The sequence below is a fragment of the Myotis yumanensis genome, unplaced genomic scaffold (genome assembly GCF_028538775.1).
Source record: "Myotis yumanensis isolate MYYU_CA2020_CCGP unplaced genomic scaffold, mMyoYum1.0.hap1 SCAF_23, whole genome shotgun sequence".
In the NCBI taxonomy this organism is placed as follows: domain Eukaryota; kingdom Metazoa; phylum Chordata; class Mammalia; order Chiroptera; family Vespertilionidae; genus Myotis; species Myotis yumanensis.
In genome coordinates this window covers 11106339-11126858 of record NW_027223774.1, presented here as the reverse complement: position 1 = coordinate 11126858, position 20520 = coordinate 11106339, and the positions used below count along the sequence as shown (strand labels likewise).

The 20520-nt window shown below is 54.7% G+C and overlaps 1 protein-coding gene across 1 annotated transcript in view; it reads left to right on the top strand.

The window, feature by feature from the left end:
* ARHGAP35 (Rho GTPase activating protein 35) overlaps window positions 1-11809 on the top strand; it is a 131920-nt gene extending 120111 nt beyond the window's left edge. Inside the window, exons 4-7 of the mRNA XM_070402347.1 lie at window positions 2006-2083; window positions 3817-3948; window positions 10537-10642; window positions 11366-11809. Of these exons, the coding sequence (XP_070258448.1) occupies window positions 2006-2083; window positions 3817-3948; window positions 10537-10642; window positions 11366-11723 (674 nt within the window). The 3' untranslated portion in view covers window positions 11724-11809. The remainder of the gene's footprint in view (window positions 1-2005; window positions 2084-3816; window positions 3949-10536; window positions 10643-11365) is intronic.
* The last annotated feature ends 8711 nt before the right edge of the window (window positions 11810-20520 follow it).

The following is a 20520-nucleotide window of genomic DNA, read 5'->3' as shown; positions in this document are numbered from 1 at the left end:
TCAAGTGACTTCCGGAACAGTGTGGACACAGAGGGTGGGAAAGGCCCTGGACTTAGACCAGTCTACCTCTTCCCCGCTGTGAGTGTGGGCCAAGACCTTTCTGAACCTCATTTTTCTCGTTTGTTATCCCTTCATTTAGTAGCTCCTACTATTGGGGACTGAGGAGTCAATGGTATTATCATTCTTTAATAAATGAATGAGGGTGGGTGGATGCAGGAAAGCATTTTCATTCCAAAAGGGGGCGCGGGGCAGTGGGAAAGGTCACCACTGAGCCGGGGTGCATCTGGAGCCTCAGGTTAGAAAGTGTCCGCACCTCTCTCACCGAGTGCCGTGATGGCAGCTCCTTCATAAGCTAGATATTGCACCATAGGGTGTCCTTGGGACCGATCCACTAACCCCCTTTTCTCTGTGGTGAAAGACCGGTCTTCAGTTAACAGCTTTTAAGCCAGGGAATTGGTGACTTTTGCTTCTGTGTTCTTCAAAGTTCACCTGTCACTAACCTGGGGCCCCAGGAACAGGCAGACTGGCTGCTTTTATCTCACCTGATGGGTCCCTCTTCAGGGCCTGGCCCTCCCTCCACTGCCTACACTGCCTTCTGGTGTGTGTGCAGTGGTAGCTCAGGGCACTGCCTCAGTGCCCCATCAGCCGGCCAGAGCTGCTCGAAGCCAGTCTTCAGAAGGGACCGGGATTGGTTTGGCCCTGAGACCCCGTCTTGGTTTTCACAGGGATTTAATTGTCCTTTAGACGGTGATGTAAGGAGGCCACAGTGGACTTTCCTTCCCTGGAAGGGGAGATGGAGTCGGTGGACAGTGCTTAGAATCTACTCTGCCAAGGGGTGAGAGTGAAGGGTGGAGGCCAGTTGCTCGGTTGATGCTTTATATTCTTCTTTACTATTTAATTGAATTTTTAAAAAGTATAAAAGAAGGAAGAAATAGAAACTAAACTAAGAATAGAAAAACCCGTATTAGGCATAAAAACAAAGGAAGACATCATAAAGAAAATGACTGGTCTTGGAAACCTAAAATTTTTAAATTATGTACTTTTAAAAATGTAATACACAAATGTAAGAGACCAATAACAAAAAGGCAAAAAATGTAAATGTTTATAACATTAACACAGGCAATTGCTTAATATTCTAAGACTTCTTTCAAGTGCAAAATGAGAAGAACCACTCTTACAGGAAAATAAACAAGAATGTGAATAGGAAATTCACAAAGTGAGAAATACACACTGCCAAGAATCTGTTATACTTACTAGCTATCCAAAAAAACATAATTGTGGGTTATTTCTAACAGTGAAAACTTGGGAAAACCTAAATGATTAACAATAGGACTATTTTTAAAGTTATTATATCCTTTGATGTCTTTAAAATCATATTGTAAAAAAAAATAAGAATAGTTAATGACTAGAGTAAGTTCACAACATACTAGTAGTTGGTAAGTGAAAAGGGTGGGTTAAGAGAATATTATCTCCCTTTTGTTAAAAAAAATTTTAATTCAAGAGTATACGTCAAACTGTGGACAAAGTTATCTTTGGCTGGTGTATTTCTGTATTATTTTTATTTTTTTCAAAATCAAGTATTTTAAATTTTTAAGTGAAAAAGAATATGGGGACCCTGGCTGGTGTTGCTCAGTGGTTAGAGCGTCGCCCCGCGCACTGAAGGGTCAAGGGTTCGATTCCCAGTCAAGAGCATGTACCTGGGTTGCAGGTTTGATCCCTGGCCCCGGTTGGGGGGTGTACAGGAGGTAACCGATCAGTGTGTCTCTCACATTGGTGTTTTCTCTTCCCTACTCTCTCCCCCTTCCTTCCTCTCTTACACTCTCTAAAACTCAGTGGGGAATAAAAAGAATATGGGGGAAATAGGTTGAAGCATCTAGGAAATTGCTTTAGCCCTTTCCCCTCTCATGGAAGGTGCCTCATGCTCTCCCCTTCTCTCCTCGAGTCTGTCCCCTCAGTCTCTGCTCTCCACTGCCTGCCCCTAAGACACCTGCTTGTTTCTCCTCAGGACTGAGCACTGAAGGCATCTACCGGGTCAGCGGGAACAAGTCAGAGATGGAGAGTCTGCAGAGACAGTTTGATCAAGGTAAGGCCACAGCCTGCTGAGCATCGGAGGCCGGAGGCCGGAGCCAGTCAAGGCGACCACGACAGCCAAACTGCCAGTGGAGCCCCTTGAGGGAGCTGCAGTTCAGCCCTGGGGGTGCTCCTGCCACACACAGCGCCAGAGCAAGAGGTGCTGGCTTGGTGACTGAGAAACAGAAAGCATTTGGCCCCAGTTAGGATCGCCTCCATGGTCACACTGCCACAGAGGAGGAACAGGCCCTGTCAGCAAACGGAAACATCCCCCTGCCAAGCCTGTGTCAGCCCATCACCTCCCACAGACACTGTTCGGGTCACCCTGGCACATGCCTCCTTCACCACTGGAGGGCCTTGCCTCCCTGGGACTGGGCCATGCAGGCGTAATTACATGCACATGATGTAAAGTTGGGTTGAGAAGACAAATTTATTTTGCCAGGGCCCCTTCCCACAAAGGAGTGCCCCTCTCACAAAGTCCCTGCATGAGAGAGAAAGCAAGGAAACATTTTGTGCTTAGCTGAGCCCTAGGACTCAGGCTTCTAAAGCTGAGCTCTCGTGAATTAGACTTGCTCTTAGCGGGACTCCCGTCTCCTGAGCTAGGGCAGCTCTGAGAGGCCAAATCTCTTTCACCCCAACGCTCGGCCAAACTCTGCCTCTTAGCACTGAGCGTTCTGTGGGATGAGAAGTCTCACCCACCGGTGCCAGAGCAGATGAGCCAAAGCCATCAAAGTTCTCAGATGTCACTGGCCAGGGAGGGAGGTAACCTAAGGATCAAAGTGGGGTCAGACTAAACACACGGCTGGGCCTGAGGGGACCAAGCCAGGCTCAGAAGCCAGGCAGCCTGTGCGGGCTGCGTGACAGAGCAGCTGCCAGTGCACAGCCGGGAGCAGGCTCCCTGCCCAAGCACCAGGGCCATCGCACTGCAGCGCCACAGTAGGTCTCTGCTAGCGGCCCGTGGGGAGAGGTGACACGAGAGAAGGGACGCACGTTCATCTTTTGGGCTCGGAAGCATGAGGTCCACATGAGGGTGTTGCCACGCCCTTGGGTATGCACGTGTACCGTATATACAAGAATCTGTAACAGCTTATCCCCCCAAAATGGGACCAGCTAATGACTCTCAGTCGATGATTTCTTACAAATCAGGAGTGCAGTCAAGTCTGAAAAGAAAAAATTAGAGACCGAGGTCAGTGGTGTCATAAGCTGAGGGGCCAGAGGGAAAAGAACAAGTCTGTCCTACATCATAAGGGATGAAGATGGGGACAGCAATCAAGACTGTTGCAGGGTATTTTTTTTCTTTTTTATTGAATTTCTTGGGGTGACAATAGTCAAGATTGTTGGTAATGTGTTTGCAACCCACCATGAAAAGTGAGCCAGCTTTTTAGGAAAGCCCCTTCCTTTCTTCCCGTGGAGGGATGGGTGTCAGGAAAAGGGAGCAGCACGTCCAGGCGGACAGAGGGAGCTCACTGGATGGCACAGAGGAGGGGGTGCGGCTCCTCACAGGGTGACCTTGGAAGGAGGTGTTGGCTGTCGGCCTCTACGAATCTGAGAACCTTCTTTTAGCAGCACCAGGGCTGCTCCTGTCCAGTCTGTGGTCATCCTAAGGCCCTGCCCAGGCTCCAGGCCAGCCCTGGGCAGCACCCCAGGGTCCTCGAGGTCTCCCTGACTTCCCCCAAGCACAGGGTTTTCCTTTTGCTTCTGCACAGCTTAGATCGACCTGGCCTCACTCTTCCAACTTCCTTTCAGACCACAACCTGGACTTGGCAGAGAAAGACTTCACAGTGAATACCGTGGCTGGTGCCATGAAGAGCTTTTTCTCAGAGCTGCCTGACCCCCTGGTCCCCTACAACATGCAGATTGATCTGGTGGAGGCGCACAGTGAGTACCGGCACCCAAGCCTGACTGCATTGGGCACCCTGAGAGGGGAGGAGGCAGCACCATAAGAATGGGTCCTGCCCTCGGGGGCGGGCACTGTGGCTCTTGGAGCTGAGACTTAAAGGACATAAGGAAAGGGAACTAGATGACACCAAAGGGACTTGGAAATGAGGCTCCTGCCTTTGAGGACCAGAGGTTCTTCTCTGGGCCCCCCAAACTCCATGAGTTAAGAGCCCAGTTTGGGTGTCAAATTCGGATTGAATCCGTGCTCCTTTGCTAGTGCATATTGTGATGTTCTCTGACCCTTCGTTTTCTATGTTGCTGTCCCTACTCCTGTTTATGAAATGAGATTAGGAAAGTTATAGAGGCGGGGCTACAACAGGCCCTGTTAAGAGGTAGATGTTACTTTCCTTTCCCTGCCTCTCCCTCACGCCTCTCCTCCTATCAGCCAGCCTCTGAGGGAAAGGGACAGGCCAGTGGCCCCAGGTAGATGATCACTTGGGGCTACAGCAACTTAGCACCTTGTTTTAAGGGCCATCTTCGCCTGCTCCCCCCGCCTGCCCTTACAGCTCTTCCTGCCCCGGCCTGCCTCTCTCAGGCCGGCCTTCCCCCGGGGCAGCCTTTCCTGGACTTGGTGTAGTTCTGAGGAGGGGACCTGACCTCTTGGAGCTTCCCACATGTAGCACTTTCTACTCTTTTTAGCCAAAGGCAGCCTTCCTAACTTGTACTTCTGGTAGACCAAGCCCAGAAGCAGCCATTGCTCTGCAGCAGAAGGAAGTGTCTGCCAGTGACCAAGGGGTGCCATGTTCCTCAGACCCCAGGACGTTAGTCTCATCTTGTCACTGCCCAACTCAAAGGAGGGAGGATGTTGTTGTTGTTGTTTTGGGGTGTTTTTTTTTCATTGATTTTAGAGAGAGAGGAAGGGGGTGGAATAGAGCAATAGAAACATTGATGAGAGAGAATCATTGACCGGCTGCCTCCTGCACACCCCCTACTGGGAATCAAACCGGTGACCTCTCGGCTTATGGGTCAGCACTCAACCACTGAGCCCCACTAGCGGGACTGAGAAGAGGGAGTTCTAAGCAAGCACAATTTACTCACAAGGCTGGTATGACAGAAATTTGAGGGAGGTCTCAAACCAGCAGAGCTTTAAGTTCTGGGTCACGGACTCCTAGTGGCTTCAGTGACTAGAGGTGCTGGCGGAAGGCCACCCCTGCGCTGCGGAGGTGCCCCTGTCAGGACCTGACTGCTGCAGGCCCAGGGCCCTGCATCACCTTCCCATGGTCTGCGTGCCCGTGATGTTTGTTTCCACCATATTTTATCCACATGGTCCTGCCAGATTAAAGTTGTTTATAGCTCCTAATCCTGCCCAAGCCCACCAGGGATGGGGCAGAGTTCTGGGATGTCATAGCTCATCTGGCCTTCTTTCCCATCTGCCTTCTCAGGACAGGAGTCGGGTTTCTCCAGATGACTTAGGGGTGGGGACAGGTGTCTGCTTCTTCTTTGATCCTGCATCCTGATAGAGGTCCTCCCAGCAATCCCTGCTCCAGCAGACTCCAGGCTGGCCCTGATGTGAAACACATAGGAAATCTCCACTGGAGCCAGCTTTCTTTCAGCCTGGGCTTGTCTCTCGGCTGAAGTTAGGGAGAGGAGGCATGGGCTGGTACCCAGCTTGCTAGGAGCTAGGGGGATTCCTGTCAGCATTTGTCTTGACCTGGCGCCATCTAGAGGCTAGTAGAGTCCTGGCACCCAACAGAATCCCATTGTTTCTGTGGGAATTGCTGACATAGCATTTTTTTGTTTTGGGGGGGGCGGTTGGGAGCAGGAGAGGGAGGTGTTATTGATAGGCAATCAGCTGCCCTTCCTACAGCAGCTTCCGCAACTTCCAGTGCTGAGGAAGGGCGCTTCTTGCTGCCACTGCGGCCTGGAAAAGGGTGGAGATTTTCTGCTTCCTCTTCCTATTGTGTTTCCTGTGCCCCCAGCTAGTCAGCTGGGTCTCTGTCTTGAACCTGGTTGGGGGGAGTGACGTGACACCTCTGACAGCCAAAGCTAGCTGAGTGAAGAGTGGGGCTGTGAGTGTCAGGGGTGGGTAACTGAGCCAGAGACAGCACCCAGGCAGTACCAGGGTGAGTGTTCAGGGACATGGAACAAAGATTCTTAAGCCCAAAAGTAGCTGTTCCCAGCCTGGCTGGGTTTCCATGGCAACATCAACTTGACCAGCTCTTTCCACTTAATACCTAAGAACTGTTGTGTCTGTGTGTATTCAGGGCTTGGAAATGGTTTCAGATCCCATCACAACAAATACCAAGGTCACTATCAAATTGTTTTGTTAGCTCCATAATTTCACAATATTGGACATGCTGAAAATGTGCCCACAAAATAGAGATTTTTGTAATTATTCACCAGTCATCTTTCTACCACGTTCAAGGTGATGTGTGGGAGATTGAGAAATGAAGAACAGCATACCGCTAGGGAGTGGCAAGCTGAGGCTTGACCTTCGGTGCTGAGACATTGTCCCTGCCCTCCCCGCGTGCACATGTGAGCTGTTTGCCAGACAGAATGAAGCTAGCTGAGCTGGAAATGCAGAGAAGGCAGTGGTGGAGGAAGTAAGGAGAGGGCTTCATGGAAGAGGTGGCATGAGGCAGAGAAAACAGCTTTGACTTCCCCATTCCATCTCCTCCTCACACCTCACCTCAGCATTCAAAAAGTGTCATCAATTATTCTTGCTCCACACTTTCTCCTTGACCTCCCACAATACCCGTGGCCCCACCACCTGTCTGGTCCACCCAGTGCCACACAAGCACTGACCTATGGCTCAGTCTCAGTGCAGAGGTTCTAAGAACCTTTGACTCCAGGAACCTATAACTACAAGTGAGATCCGTGTGCACATTTTAGTCCATAGAGAAGACCAGTAGCTTTCATCAGATTGTCAAAGGGATGTGTGACCCAAAATGGTTCAGGATGCAGCTCACCATCTTACCATCCCACTTACAGGTGAAACCGCATAGGGCCACAGATTCTAACCGACAGACTGGCCCGGTCACAGGCGGACCAGCCTCACTGCTCACTGGGCTCTTATTCACATGCTGCCTTGTGATGTTCTCATCCTGGGATCCTGCTTCCTCCTGTCTGTCCACATAGCTGCTTAAGAGCGTGGGGTTGTCCCTCACCTCCTAGCACGTGCCAGTCCCTGCCTCGGTCTGGTGGGACACTGAGCAGGCTACTGCGGGTTGTGCCTCCAGGAGGACACCCTGGAGTCATTTCCTACCTGCGGGAAAGGTGGGGACTGCACACGGGTGTGCCTGCATGCCTCACCGAGGGGTGTGGCCCTGAGCTGGGTGTTGTCCTCTTCTGGTGGTGCCAGTGTGCCAGGTGGTCAAAGGTCACCAAGGATTTGCCTCTAGGCCAGTGGTTCTCAACCTTCTGGCCCTTTAAATACAGTTCCTCATGTTGTGACCCAACCATAAAATTACTTTCGTTGCTACTTCATAACTGTAATGTTGCTACTGTTCTGAATCATAATGTAAATATCTGATATGCAGGATGGTCTTAGGCGACCCCTGTGAAAGGGTCGTTTGACTGCCAAAGGGGTCGCGACCCACAGATTGAGAACCGCTGCTCTAGGCACTGTTGGGCACAGCAGATCCAAGCCTAGAGCCTGTTGGCAGCCTGGATGCCAAAGATGGCAGCAGAGTGGCACAACCAAAGCAAGACTGGTGTTTGAGATCAGCGCCCCTGGCACCAACTTATGTGACCTTAAACCAGTATTTTTACTTCTTTGAGCCTGGGGTTATCTGTCTAGCGTGAGGGATGCGATGAGCTAGTCTCTGAGGTCCACGGTGGCGTCCCGCAGTCCCCTCTTCTTCCTCCAGAGTTCTGTGGTCTCAGTTGTTGTAAGTTGCCTGGTCTGTGTCCAGACTTTGTCTTGCCTCTCCTAGAGTGTCTTGCTTTCACCTGACACCTGGAGAGGGCGCTGCAGTGTGGTGGAAGGCAGGTGCTCCAGAGCAGGTGTGCTGGCCCGGGAGACAGCCTGTGGGGTAAACCCAGCCCCACCTTCACTCAGGTGGTGGTGAGGGCTGCACCAAAAGCGACTAAAATACTCGGCCAGCACTCCAGCATACCCGGCACTGAGTGAGAAATCCCTGGTGCCGGGCTGGCCTGGCGAGGCTGCCAGTGTGAGCCCGGAGTGGATCCCTTGGCGCTGGTGGGGCTTTGCTTGCCTGAGGGAAGTGAACAAGGTCGAGTCAGCAGGACATCAGCACGATGGGCCTTGCTTTTCATGTGGCAGATACAGGGCCAGGCTTTGCCCTGGGAGGCTTCCTGGTGCTCTCCTTCATGGCCTCCCTCCTCCTCCCCCCACTCGCCTGATGCTCCTCCGAGTCATGGACGCCTATGCCATGAAGCCAGTGGGAGAAAGGGAGCGGGAGCACAGGAGGTGGCCATGGAGGTCCCTGTCGGGCACCTCACTGTGTCAGGAAGGAGGGTGGCATTCCTGGGTGTGGTCCATAATTACTATCAAAGCAGGCTCCGTAAGCCCCACCCTGCCCCTCCTTTTCCCCAAGGAAGAGAGAGGAAGCAACCCTCCTTGTTGCTCAGCGGATAGGAAGGGGGGGCATCCAGGGCAGACGGAGGCCTGGCCAGCCCCGTTTCCTGCCTCCAGCCAGGGGGGCGGGTGAGGCTGCCTGTAGGTGAAGGTGCTGTGGCTGTGGGAGCGCCTCACTACAGCACACACGGCTCCGAGGGTGACCTGTGCTGAGCTCACATCTCGAAGGGCACGATGGTTTTACTGAGACAGCCCTGCACACGCTCCTCCTCTGGGAGCTGCTTACTGCTTTTAAGTAAACTTTTTCTTGAAACTTAACAGGAAAGGGTTCTGAAACTCAAGGCCAGAGACAAAGTGTGCCCTTGAGGTTGAACCCTTAAAATAAATCTTGGGTTCAGAGAAATGAAGCCGATAGTGGCCCCACATAATTAGTTTCTGTGGTTTTGGGGGGGGGTTATTGTTGTTGTTGTTGTTTGTTTGTTTTTGGTCATTTCCTAACAAGCAAATGTTCCCAAAATACATATTTTTATCAAGTCACTTGCAGGTCAAAAAGTTTACCCAGTTTCATGCTCGTTGGCCTGCCAGCGAGAGCTCTCCACAGCTCGTCCTGCCCATCTCCGCAGCTTCCGTTAACTGGTTTTCTGAAAGTCAGAGTAGCTCCCAGGTGCTTCTTGTCTGAGCTCTTCACGGGGATGTCTTCGCCAAGGGAGGGAGGCACTGTCATCAGCCCTTTACACACAAGTGACTCAGATGTGTCACTTCCCCAAAGTCACACAGCTGTTTGGTGTCAGAGGCAGAATTCGCACCCAGGACCATGTGGGTCAGTACTTCCCAGCAGATTCTCTCTGCACCTCCCGCCCTCCCAGCCGGCTGTTTCTGTTCCATCTGTTCTTCCAAGTCTAGCTTGAGCCAGACTTGTCTGCACTGCCCCAGACCGACCCTCTGGCACACCCGCTACTGCACAAGCTTCCTAAAGAACCCCGGGGTTTGGGGAGTCCGCCAGCCTCCAGGTGCAGGCAGACGTGTGCGTGGCTTATTTGTGGGGAAAGGGGCTTGTGCCCCCAAACCAACGAGGAACCATCATATTTCTTAATGACCCCTATCCAGCCACCCCCCAGTCCTCAGTGTGGGGTCGCTGCCGTTCTTCCTGGGACGACCCTGCTGTAGGAGCTGAGTCCTGGAGTCCTGGAGTGAGCCTTCACTTCTGAGCAGAGCCATCGGGATACCTCCCACGCTCAGAGCACCTGTCCTGGCTGCCTGGCCCCAGATGGCTCTCCAGCTGAGATGGCCCAGCCCAGAGAGCGAGTGGTCTCCACTTAGGTTCTGCAACCGCTCTGGGCCTTCGATTCCTCATGCTTGACATGGGGGACAGCCCTGCCTCATGGCTTGTGAGGGCACTGAGGCAGGCCTGGCGTGGGCCAAGCGTTTCCTCCTAGTGAGCTTGTGTTCTCTCCTAGCACGTTAGGGTTTCATGATGGGCAAAGGGGGCGGGGGTGTAGACCCTTCGATGGACTGCATGAGAAGCCCCCACTGTTTCCATCGGCTCTTCCTATAGGGAGATGTGTGGAGGGTCCTGTGGCTCCAGGAAAAGGACAGAGCCCTGCTTTTGTGACAAACTCCCTCCCTAGACAGTCGGTTGGCGTGGGTGGGTGGCAGCACTCACCCGTCTGGTCAGGAAGCAAGCGGGCTTTCTGCGTTGAGATGCCTGTCTCCAGGGGCAACCAGATGAGCAAAGAATGGTGTTCTTTATGGTGGAGCCTCTTTGGATCCTTGAGTCTCGGGTGGTGGGGGCCAGGAAGCTCCAGGCGCACAGTGCTCCCCTTCAGCAGGCGCCTGGGACCCAGAGGTGGGCCTGGCCCCGGGGCCCAAGCCACTGCCAGGTGTGCCTTGGCACAGGCTCTCGGGGGAGAAAGAGGCTGGGCTTCCCTTAGAGAAGGTCCGACACAGCACGCCTTGGTGGCCGCCAGCTGTCCGGGACCAGGGTCTGCTCTGAGCCCCGGAACACCCCAGCCTCAGCCATGGAAGTCTCTGGTTTTCTCTTTCCTCAGAAATCAACGACCGAGAGCAAAAGCTGCATGCCCTCAAGGAAGTCCTCAAGAAGTTTCCAAAGGAAAACCACGAAGTCTTCAAATACGTCATCTCCCACCTAAACAAGTATGTCGCAGGGCTTGCTGTTTGGTCTTTTCTCCGCAGGAATCACCAGTCAGGGCCAGGGAGCAGCAGAATGAGGCTGAGCGAGGCTCCCTCTGTCCCTCCCCAGCCTGCAGGGGTGCTGGTCCGCCTCCCCAGGGGGCGCTTCTGGCTCAGGCCCACCCTGGTTCGGTCTGAGAGAGGCCCTCGTGGCCCCAAGTGTGCCAACGTCCTCTCTCCAGTGTTCGTGTCCGTGGTGTGTGACACCTCGCCAACCCAGGCACTGGGAAAGCCGCCACCCGTCCAGTGAGGGCAGGAGCTGCGGTCAGGAAACCTGGTAACGGCACAGGTCCCAGTTTACCCGCACGGACTGTCTGTTCCCAGACAGACCTGGTTTCATCTCGGCCCTGGTATTCTGGGAGCTCTGGCTGGACACACACTCCCCATCTTGCACAGCCAGAGCATTGTCACCCACTTCGGTGGTCTGGGCAAGAGTCCTGGAGGCAGTCTGTTCACCCCAAGGCTTGTGGGGGCCTCCCATGGGCCAGGGCCTCAGAGCTACCCCGGGGCTTGCCGTGTGGGGACACCGGAGCAGAGGACAGGGCACAGAGGGCTGTGCTTGCGCCTTTCCGTTCCCTGCTGTGGTGGGCAGGCAGAAGGACAGCCAGGTGACAGTGACCAGGGCACAGAGCGCAGGTGGGCCCCCTGTCCCTCAGAGTCTGACCGTGAATTTGGTGTCACCTACAGAGTCAGCCACAACAACAAGGTGAATCTCATGACCAGTGAGAACCTCTCCATCTGCTTCTGGCCCACCTTGATGAGGCCCGACTTCAGCACCATGGACGCGCTCACGGCCACGCGGACCTATCAGACAATCATCGAGCTCTTCATCCAGCAGTGCCCTTTCTTCTTCTACAATCGGCCCATCAGCGAGCCTCCCGGCGCCACGCCCAGCTCCCCCTCTGCCGTGGCTTCCACCGTACCCTTTCTCACCTCCACACCCATCACCAGCCAGCCATCGCCCCCCCAGTCGCCTCCACCCACCCCCCAGTCCCCGATGCAGCCACTGCTTCCCTCCCAGCTTCAAGCTGAGCACACGCTGTGAGTCACCAAGTTCTGGGGCAAAAGGAAACCGTCTTCTCTCTTCGGTAAGGTGGGCTTTGGCCTGTACACAGCCAGGCCCGCTGGGCAGGGGCGGGGAGGGTGTCCCCTCTGCCCTGTCACCTTCTCAAAACCTCAGCGGTAGCACCAGCCAACAGTCCACCATAGGCTGGGCTGTCAGATGCCCCAAGCCCAGCTCTCAGGCCTGGGGCTGGCTACAGCAGAGGCCCGGTGGGCCCTACCCTCTGTCATGGACCCTTGGAGGACTGAACTTGTCAGGCAGCAGCCCCAGTGGCCCTCATCCGTTCACTGCTCCCTGACCCGCCTGCCCGCACACACTGGCCTCGGTGCATCGCCCACTGCTTGGACAGCCCTGGCCTTGGACAGCGGAAGGAGGAGGTTCCGCGATGCGGGCCACCCCAGGGCAGGGCTAGCAACCCCAGGGAACACTTCCCGTCTGTCCCTTCCCACCTTCTCTACGCCTGTCTAGCGTCCTCCTCGGGAACGTGTGGGACGGGGCTCTGCCACCCCGAGGTGCAGTGCTGAGGGAGCTTTGTGGCTGGATCAAGGGAGCACAGCTTTCCCCTCCTGCCCCACGCCCTCCCCTCACGGGCTTTGGGATACATTCCCTTTGCAGCCAAGGAACACTGGAAGGAAAATGGGAAAATCCAATAATTTTTAAAAAGAAAAAGGAAGACACTACCAGAAGAAAACTGCAGACCTCAAGATTCAGCTCTTCTCCCACCCCTCGGAGAGGCAGACAGGTGGAAGGTGGCCCTTCTCTGTGACAGCAAAGCCAGGAGGCCGGGGGCTGATTGCCTGAGAGCCTGTTGGGGTCTCACTGTCACCAGGTCCCCCTTCCCCCAAAAGATGGTTTGAGCCCTTAGTGGGCAGCGCGGGGAGACCAGCGGACCAGCCTGGAATTGGTCTGCCTTTGGACACACTACAGTACTATGGAAACACTACTTTGTGTGTGCGTGTGCGTGTGCGTGGGGGGAGTGGTACGCCTGTGAGGGGGGGACAGCTGAGGGTGCAGGGGTGCACCTGGGGGTTGGTTTAGTGTGTTTGGAGTTAGAGTCATTTTCGTCCTGGGCCATAGAGTGCCGCCAGCAGCGCTGCTTGTGGGGAGTGGGCAGGGTATGATTTGCCGCCCACACTCATCCTTCATGCTCCCAGGCCAGCAGGCCGAGGAGCCACAGGCACAAAAGCCATCAGTCACCAGAGCACCGTGCCTGCCTGTCACACCACCGCCACCCCTTCCCCTCAGCTTCCTGGCCCCTGGGAGAACCCTTCTCACACCCACCTCTGCCCCACAACACGCAGTCCGCTAAGGCTGCCACCGATATGGCTGCCCCCACTCTGCAGTGGAGAAGCCTGACACTAAGGTACCCGAGTGTGCGGTAGAGGCCCCGCCCCGCATGCCACCCAGTCCTCCGGGTCTCTTTGCACTTTAAGCAGCACCTGTGGTCAATTCGAGGATGCCCTGGGTCACCTCAGCTGGGGGGGCTGACAAAGGGGTGCCTCGGAACAGTGTCTAGCCACCCAGCCCCAAGCGCTCCCTGTTGGCAGCGGAGGGAGGGCCGGCCCTGGCTCCCTGACTTCCTCTGGATACGCTGGACGCTTCTGCTTTAGTTCTTGTGCGGCTGACTAGGTGCTGGGGATGGCTGGCTGGCCCCTGCGAGTTTACCCCTCCAGGAACACAAGTCAAAAAGCAAACCCCAGGTACCCGCCTGCACTGTGTAAGTGGTGGAGGGCGGTGTGTCCTCTCCTGGTTGGGGGTGCGGTGCCCGTGCTTCAGGTCGGGTGGGCAGGAAGGCGATGGCAGTGTCTGGTTTTCCCCCTGATCGGCAGGCCAGGCCCCGGGCAAGTGGGAATCCTCCGTGGAGTTAACGTCTCCCTTTTCCTAGGGCATCTCGCCTGCTCCCAGTCAGCCCTTCAAGGTATTAGATGCAGTTAAAGGGAAACCCTGAGGGTGACCTGGAGCCACTGTGCCCTGTGTGAACTAACAGAAGGAGCTTGGTTCCCTCCCATTGCCACACTGCCACCTCCCCTGCTGACACTCCCCACTCCGCCACCTGCAGCCTCGGTTCTGCACCAGGACTCACCAGCCCCCACACCTGCCTTCCCACGCCACCCCATTCCTGAGACCTCAGGAGGAGCCTCTGGCCCTGCAGCGCCCCCTGGCAGCCGCTGGAGCAGCTGCAGGGCCCCTTCACGGTTGCCTCTGTCCAGCCAGGGCTCTGAAGGTGTGCAGGCGGCTGGTGTTGCCCCACTGAGCCACCGTGGGCAGGAGACTCCATGGGTTTCCTTTGTTTCTATTTGCTCTGCTAGCCCTGTAGCTCCTCTTGTCTGCTTCTCCGGGCCGACTTGGGCTCGAGGACATTTCTTGGTGGTTCTAACTTCCAGTCGGAGGTCTGCCTTCACACCAAATGGGCACCCTGGCGGGCGGGGGCGGCCAGGGGGGAGAGCTGGGGTGCATGTTGGGAACTGCCTTGAATGGATTGCAACCCACAGCTCTCGGAATTGAGGGAGCGGCAGGCAGGAATTGGCCGAAAGGTCGGCCAGGGACATCTTGCTCCATGCCCCCAGCAGAGTAGCCATGTGCCCAGTAGCTCTCCCCCCAGCCAGTCCACAAGAGTGTAGGTGCCATTCAGGGAGTGGACAGCCCTTGGTCTGCGGCAGCAGTGCCGCCGGAGGGAGGGAGGGAGGGAGGAAGAGGTGGTCCACGGTTAGGAGAGTGGCTGTGGGTCTGCCTGAGTTGTTGGCTGTGCTGCACATCAGGGATCAGCATCTGTCCAGCCAGCATGCCCATCACTTGGCGTGAGGAGGGATGCTGAGAGAAGTCCCCAGTACTGTTTCTGTGCACTCTGCACCCCACCGCCACCTTGCTCTCCCTGCTTAAGACAGGAAGCATGCTTCTGGGAGAGTCTAGCAGAACGTGAGTGCCAGGTGGGCAGCAGGTGGCATCCTAGCAGCATGCTGGCCGGGGGCCCAGGAGAGCACACCTTTCCCTGTCCCTGTCCCTCCGCTCCGGAGGGGATGGGAGGCTGGAGGGAGACCTTCCCCTAGGTCACGGGGTTCCAGCCTCAGCCCTGAAACTTGAATACAACCTGCAGCATTTGTAACCTAAAGTCCTCTCCATTGCGCCCTGCCCACCCTCTCCTGTGAGAACACACTGCTGGGGGGTGGGGGGATTCGAGGGAGAGCGTGGGCATCAGGATGGCCCAGAGCCAAGGCTTTGACTTGTCTCTGGAGGTGGTCACAGCGCTGCGCAGACAGTTGCCCTCCTGTTGCTTGGCAGGTTCAAGCCGCTTATTGCCTCTTAGGTGAGAGGACAGCCTGAGTCCCGTGTGCCAGAAACCTAAGTCACATCTGGGGGTGGCGCCAGGGCGGGGCTGGTGTGAGGGCGAAGGCCACTCGGCTCTTCCCTCCGGGGCCACCTTTCAGCCGGCCGCCTGCCAGCTCCCCGAGGCCAGCGGCGGCCGCCCCCGCTCGCCCAGCAACCGACCCTGGCCGGCGCTCAGACAGCCGTGATGTTACACTTTCGATGTAGTGGAGCCGGCGTAAGTTATTGTTTGCATAAGAAGAATCATGTTCCCTGTGTACATTCACAAAAAGGAAATGTCTGGATTTTATGGGAATAAACCTTGTTTGAAAATTTGGAACAGTGCTGCTGCCAGCTTATTTTTCTGGTACTTGTATTTTCACATGTTAAATGATCTTTATATATGTTGAATTAACAAATATTTTGAGTTTCCTGAGAAAAACAAAAACATTAATGGTATTGAAATGTGTTAGTAGTCTGGCCGTGTGCCCAAAATTCTGTTTTGCAGCAAAGTGGAGAACTGTATGTAAAGAAAGTATAACAGTTATTTCTTTGTACTTTAGGGGCTTTAACCAAGACATCCTCTAGCTGGTGTTAGGAATGTTTGCTTAATTCCCAGACTTTTTTTGAACACGTGGGTATGTTGAGGCTCCGGCCCAACTAGTGCATGGTCAGCCGCCACCCAAGGCTGAGGCATCTCGGACTGAGGTGTTTTTGTTTGGTTTTGTTTTTTAAAATCATGTATTTGCTACAAAGTATTGTACTTGTCTCAATGGGAATGGTGTAAAAAACTGAAAAGGCCTTATGTGATATGTATCATAGTTAATAAATCAGTCTTGTAAAACCCGGCCTGAGAGACGTGAAGGCGGCCCCGCCCTGGCCCTGCAGCGCCCGCCGGCTGGGCGGGACCTGGCTCCGCCTCCGCGGCAGCGGCGCTCCGGCCCCGAGCGCAGGGGCCAGGGCTCGGGCCCACGGGGCACCGGGTCCACCCCCTCCGCCCGGGGCTGTCCCGGCACCTGCCTGCATCGTCTGTAGCGGAGTGGCTGCTTCCCAAACGCGACCTGTTGTTGCCGTTTATTCCGGGTGACTATCCCAAGCCCCGCCCACAGCCCCTCTGGCTGCGGGGAAGGAGAGGGAGCCTCTGTCCCCACCCTCACTCAGGACCGCAGGACCGGCCTCCCGGGGTGGGGCTCGGCTGCCCAGTCTGCCTGGAATTCCCTGTCCACACCCCCACACCCCGCCCGCCCCCCACAGCTCTGCCAGCCGCTCAGTCCTCAAAGCTGCCTTCCTCTGGGAAGTCTTCCCTGACCCTCTCACACATTAATTCAATTTGTGGTTTTTAATCACTACAGTATACAGCTGGCACTCATTATGGGTGCTGACATGAGCCTGTCTTTTTCTCTAGTTCTTGATGTCTGAGTTGTGTGGATTTGTATGCGTGTATATCTCTCAGCCACAGCCACCCAAATCAAGAATGGGGGGGGGGGGCAGGCCTGTGGCTCCCCCATATGATGTCCCAGGATGCCCAACAGAGTGCCCTCAGTTTGTAGAACGCAGTGGTCTCAACCTTAACCTTGACTGGGGTCTCCGTCTACCAGCCGACCTCTCCCGTGTGACTCCAGCCCAGACCTCCACTCCAAGGCCGCCCTGATATCCACCTGCTGGTGACACTCCGCCTGGTGACCAGTGTGACACCCACAGCCTAGTCGTGGCCCCTGACTCCCAACCTGTTCATCCCCCACAAGCCAGACCCTGGAGCCCTCCACCCTTCCCTCCTCATTCCCCGCCACCTGATGGAATCTCACCTGAACATCTGCCTCCTCCTCCTCCTCCTCCTCCTCCTCCTCCTCCTCTTCCTCCTCCTCCTCGGCCTCCTCCCTGGCTCCCTCCTTCCCTTTTAGCTCCTTGTGGCAGCCAAAGGGAGCTTTTCCAATCGGACCTGGCTGTCACCCCTCCCTCATCTCCTTCCAGGGCTCCACGGACCTCCCAGGGAGCGGAGCCTCACCCCGCACCCTGCCTCCCTGCCTCCGGGGGGCACGCCCACCTCAGGCCTTCGGACTCTTCCTCAGGGAGGCCCTGCCTGACCCCAGACCAAGATGGACTCCTTTGCTCTCGAAGAAAAAGAAATGTTCTCGTTCAAGAGCATTTTCTCAGTTTGTTACTCCTTCAGATCGTATTAGCTCACTTAACACTTATTTCAGGAGCTGACATCTAGGGGGAAAGACAGGAAACAGGCAAAACAATGACCGTGTATCAGTGTCAGGGCAGATAGGGGTGAGGAAGGATGCGGTTCTGGGGGAGCAGGGGTGCTATTTAGGCTGCTCAGGAGGGGACATTGCAGCAGAAAAGGGGACACAAAACAACTCAGTGACCAAGAAAAAATATTCCAATGCAATGTTTTTAAAAATCAAGGTTAAAAAACATGAAATGTTTAGATTAAAAACAGAACCAGCAACTGTGCTGAGCCATATTGAAGCCTGAGGCAAAAGGAGAAATCGGTGAGACTGAGCCTGGAATCGATCGGAGGGAAGTGCTGGTGGATGAGACCAGAGCTGGGACCGTGGCAGTGGAGGCAGGAGGTCAGACTTGGGATATCATGAAGGTCAAGGAGACACTTTGCTCAAAATTGCACGTAGAGGATGATGCCAGGGTTTACACACTAGTGCGTCCGCTTGCCATCTGTCTCCCCCACTCCCTGTGAACCCCCAACCCCACCCACCCACCCTCACCCCCCGGGGCCGGAGCTGCGTTCCCCCAGCTACAGCCAGCACGTAGGTCCTTAGGGGCTCGGGAGCGCCAGGCCGAATGCTCGGGATGCGGTGTTACTCTCTACAGCCACCAGGGGTCAGCAGAGCGCCGCCCTGCCCAGCCCTTGGGCCGCCGGGGAAGTGCTGGGAGCCGGGTTGGTGGGGTTTTTAGGGATGGGGAACAGGAAAGCAAGATTAGAAGAAGCCGCCAGGACTGGGGAAGAGGCAGGTTCTGAGAAATGAGGTTGGAAGAGTCCCGGGAGCAGGCTAAGAAGCAAGGAGATGTCCATCCATCCATCCATTTATTCATTCGGTCACAGAAGGTCAGGAACCAAGCCACCTAGCGCTTTATAGGGCACTGGGGAGCCATGGGGGCGGTTAGAGCCAGGGAGAGACAGTCAGTGCAGGAGCTGAGAGGAGGGAGAAGAAAGTGGGGATTAATAGCTACAGGCTCACCCGGCCCAGTGGATCAACATCGACCCATGAACTAGCAGGTCACAGTTTGATTCCTAGTCGGGGCACCTGCCCAGGTTGGAGCTCGATCCCCAGAAAGGGGGTGTGCAGGAGGCAGCTGATGGATGATGATTCTCTCTCATTATGGATGTTTCTCTCTTCCTCTCCCTCTCCCTCTCTGAAATCAATTTTAAAAATCTTCTTTTAAAGAGAGCCCTAGCCAGTTTGGCTCAGTGGATAGAACGTCAGTCTGCAGACTGAAAGGTCCCAGGTTCGATTCCGGTCAAGGGCACATGCCCAGGTTGCGGGCTCGATCCCCAGTAGAGGGCGTGCAGGAGGCAGCCAATCCATGATTCTCTCTCATCATTGATGTTTCTATCTCTCTCTCCCTCTCCCTTCCTCTCTGAAATCAATAAAAAAAATTTTTAAGTACAATAAATTTTTAAAAAGAATAAAGAAAAGGGAGAGCGATACAGGCTCACCGGAACTCTGCTTCCCAGGTAGGGACGAGAGAGCAGTTGACATGAGTGTTAGCCAGGCAAATATGAATAAGCGCTGACAGTTCTCGGCCCTGTTTTCATCATTTTTTTTTAGGTATCCACTCAATTTTTCACATAAACTCCAGGAGAGTCAGTGTTATCATTATCCCCATCTTCCAGGTGAGGAAAGCGAGGCCCAAAGGCCCAAGTCATTTGTCCAGCATCACAGACTGGCAAGTGGGAGCCAGGATTTGAACCCCAGCATCTGACTGCAAAGCTCAAGGCTCTCTCTGTGGCTACTGTACAAATGACCACACACACACACACACACACACACACACACACACGGCTGGCTCACGCCGCCACAAACGTGTTCTCTCTCGCACAGGCCTGGGGACCAGACACCCAGGTGTTCCCTGCCTCTTCCAGCTCCCAGTGGCTCCAGGGGTCCTTGGATTGGGGCTGCATCACTCCAATCTCTGTCTCCGTTTTCTTTTCTTTTTAAAAATGTTTTTATTGATTTCAGAGAAAATGGAAGAGGGAGAGAGAGAGAGAAACATCATGATGAGAGAGAATCATTGATCAGCTGCCTTCTGCACACCCCACAACCTGGGCATGTGCCCTGAGGGGAATCGGACCTGGGACTTTTCAGTCCGCAGGCTGCTCTATCCACTGAGCCATACCGGCTAGGGCTCTGCCTCCGTTTTACATGGCCTTCTCTATTGCCCAGTAAATTTCTCCTGTCTTCTCTTCTGTCTCTCTCTCTCTCTCTCTTTTTTAAAAAAATATATTTTATTGATTTTTTACAGAGAGGAAGGGAGAGGAATAGAGAGTTAGAAACATCGATGAGACAGAAACATCGATCAGCTGCCTCCTGCACACCTCCCACTGGGGATGTGCCTGCAACCAAGGTACATGCCCTTGACTGGAATCGAACCCGGGACCTTTCAGGCCGCAGGCCGATGCTCTATCCACTGAGCCAAACCAGTCATGGCTCTCTCTCTTTTTTTTAAGTTTCTCTTTTTTATATATTTTTATTGATTTAGAGAGGAAGGGAGAGGAAGAGAGAGATAGAAACATCAATGATGAGAGGGAATCATCAATTGGCTGCCTCCTGCACGCCCCCTACTGGGGATCGAGCCCGCAACCCGGGCATGTGCCCTTGACCAGAATCAAACCTGGGACCCTTGAGTCCACAGGCCAACACTCTGTCCACTGAGCCAAACGGGCCAGGGCCTGTCACTCTCTTTTTAAGTGATTGATGAGACAGAGAGACAGAGATCAATTTGTTGCTCCACTTATTTGTGTATTCATTGGTTGATTCTAGCATCAACCTGGGATCAAACCCACAACCTTGGTGTATCAGGACAATGCTCTAACCAGCTGGGCTCCCAGCCAGGGCTCTTCTGTCTCTCATATGAACACTTGTCTCCGGAGTTAGGACCCATCCGGGTAACCCAGGATGATCTCATCTCGAGATCCTTCATTTAACTCCATCTGCAAAGACCCTTTTTCCAAAGGTCACATTTCCAGAGTTAGGATGTGGGTATATCTTTTGGAGGCCACTGCTCAACCCCCACCACTCTTCTCTGCGGCCCTGTTATCATCACTGCTGTCATTAGTACTATTCTTATTACCTCCACGGGCAGCTCGGCGGGGGGGAAGTGAGCGCCCCCAGTGGGAGAGTCTGCAGACTGTCCAGCGAAGGCAGGAGGGGGCGGAGCAGTGAGCAGCTCCTCCTGGCCTCACCTTCCCAGCCAGTGTTCGCCCTCCTCCCTCCTGGGGGCGGGCGGTGGG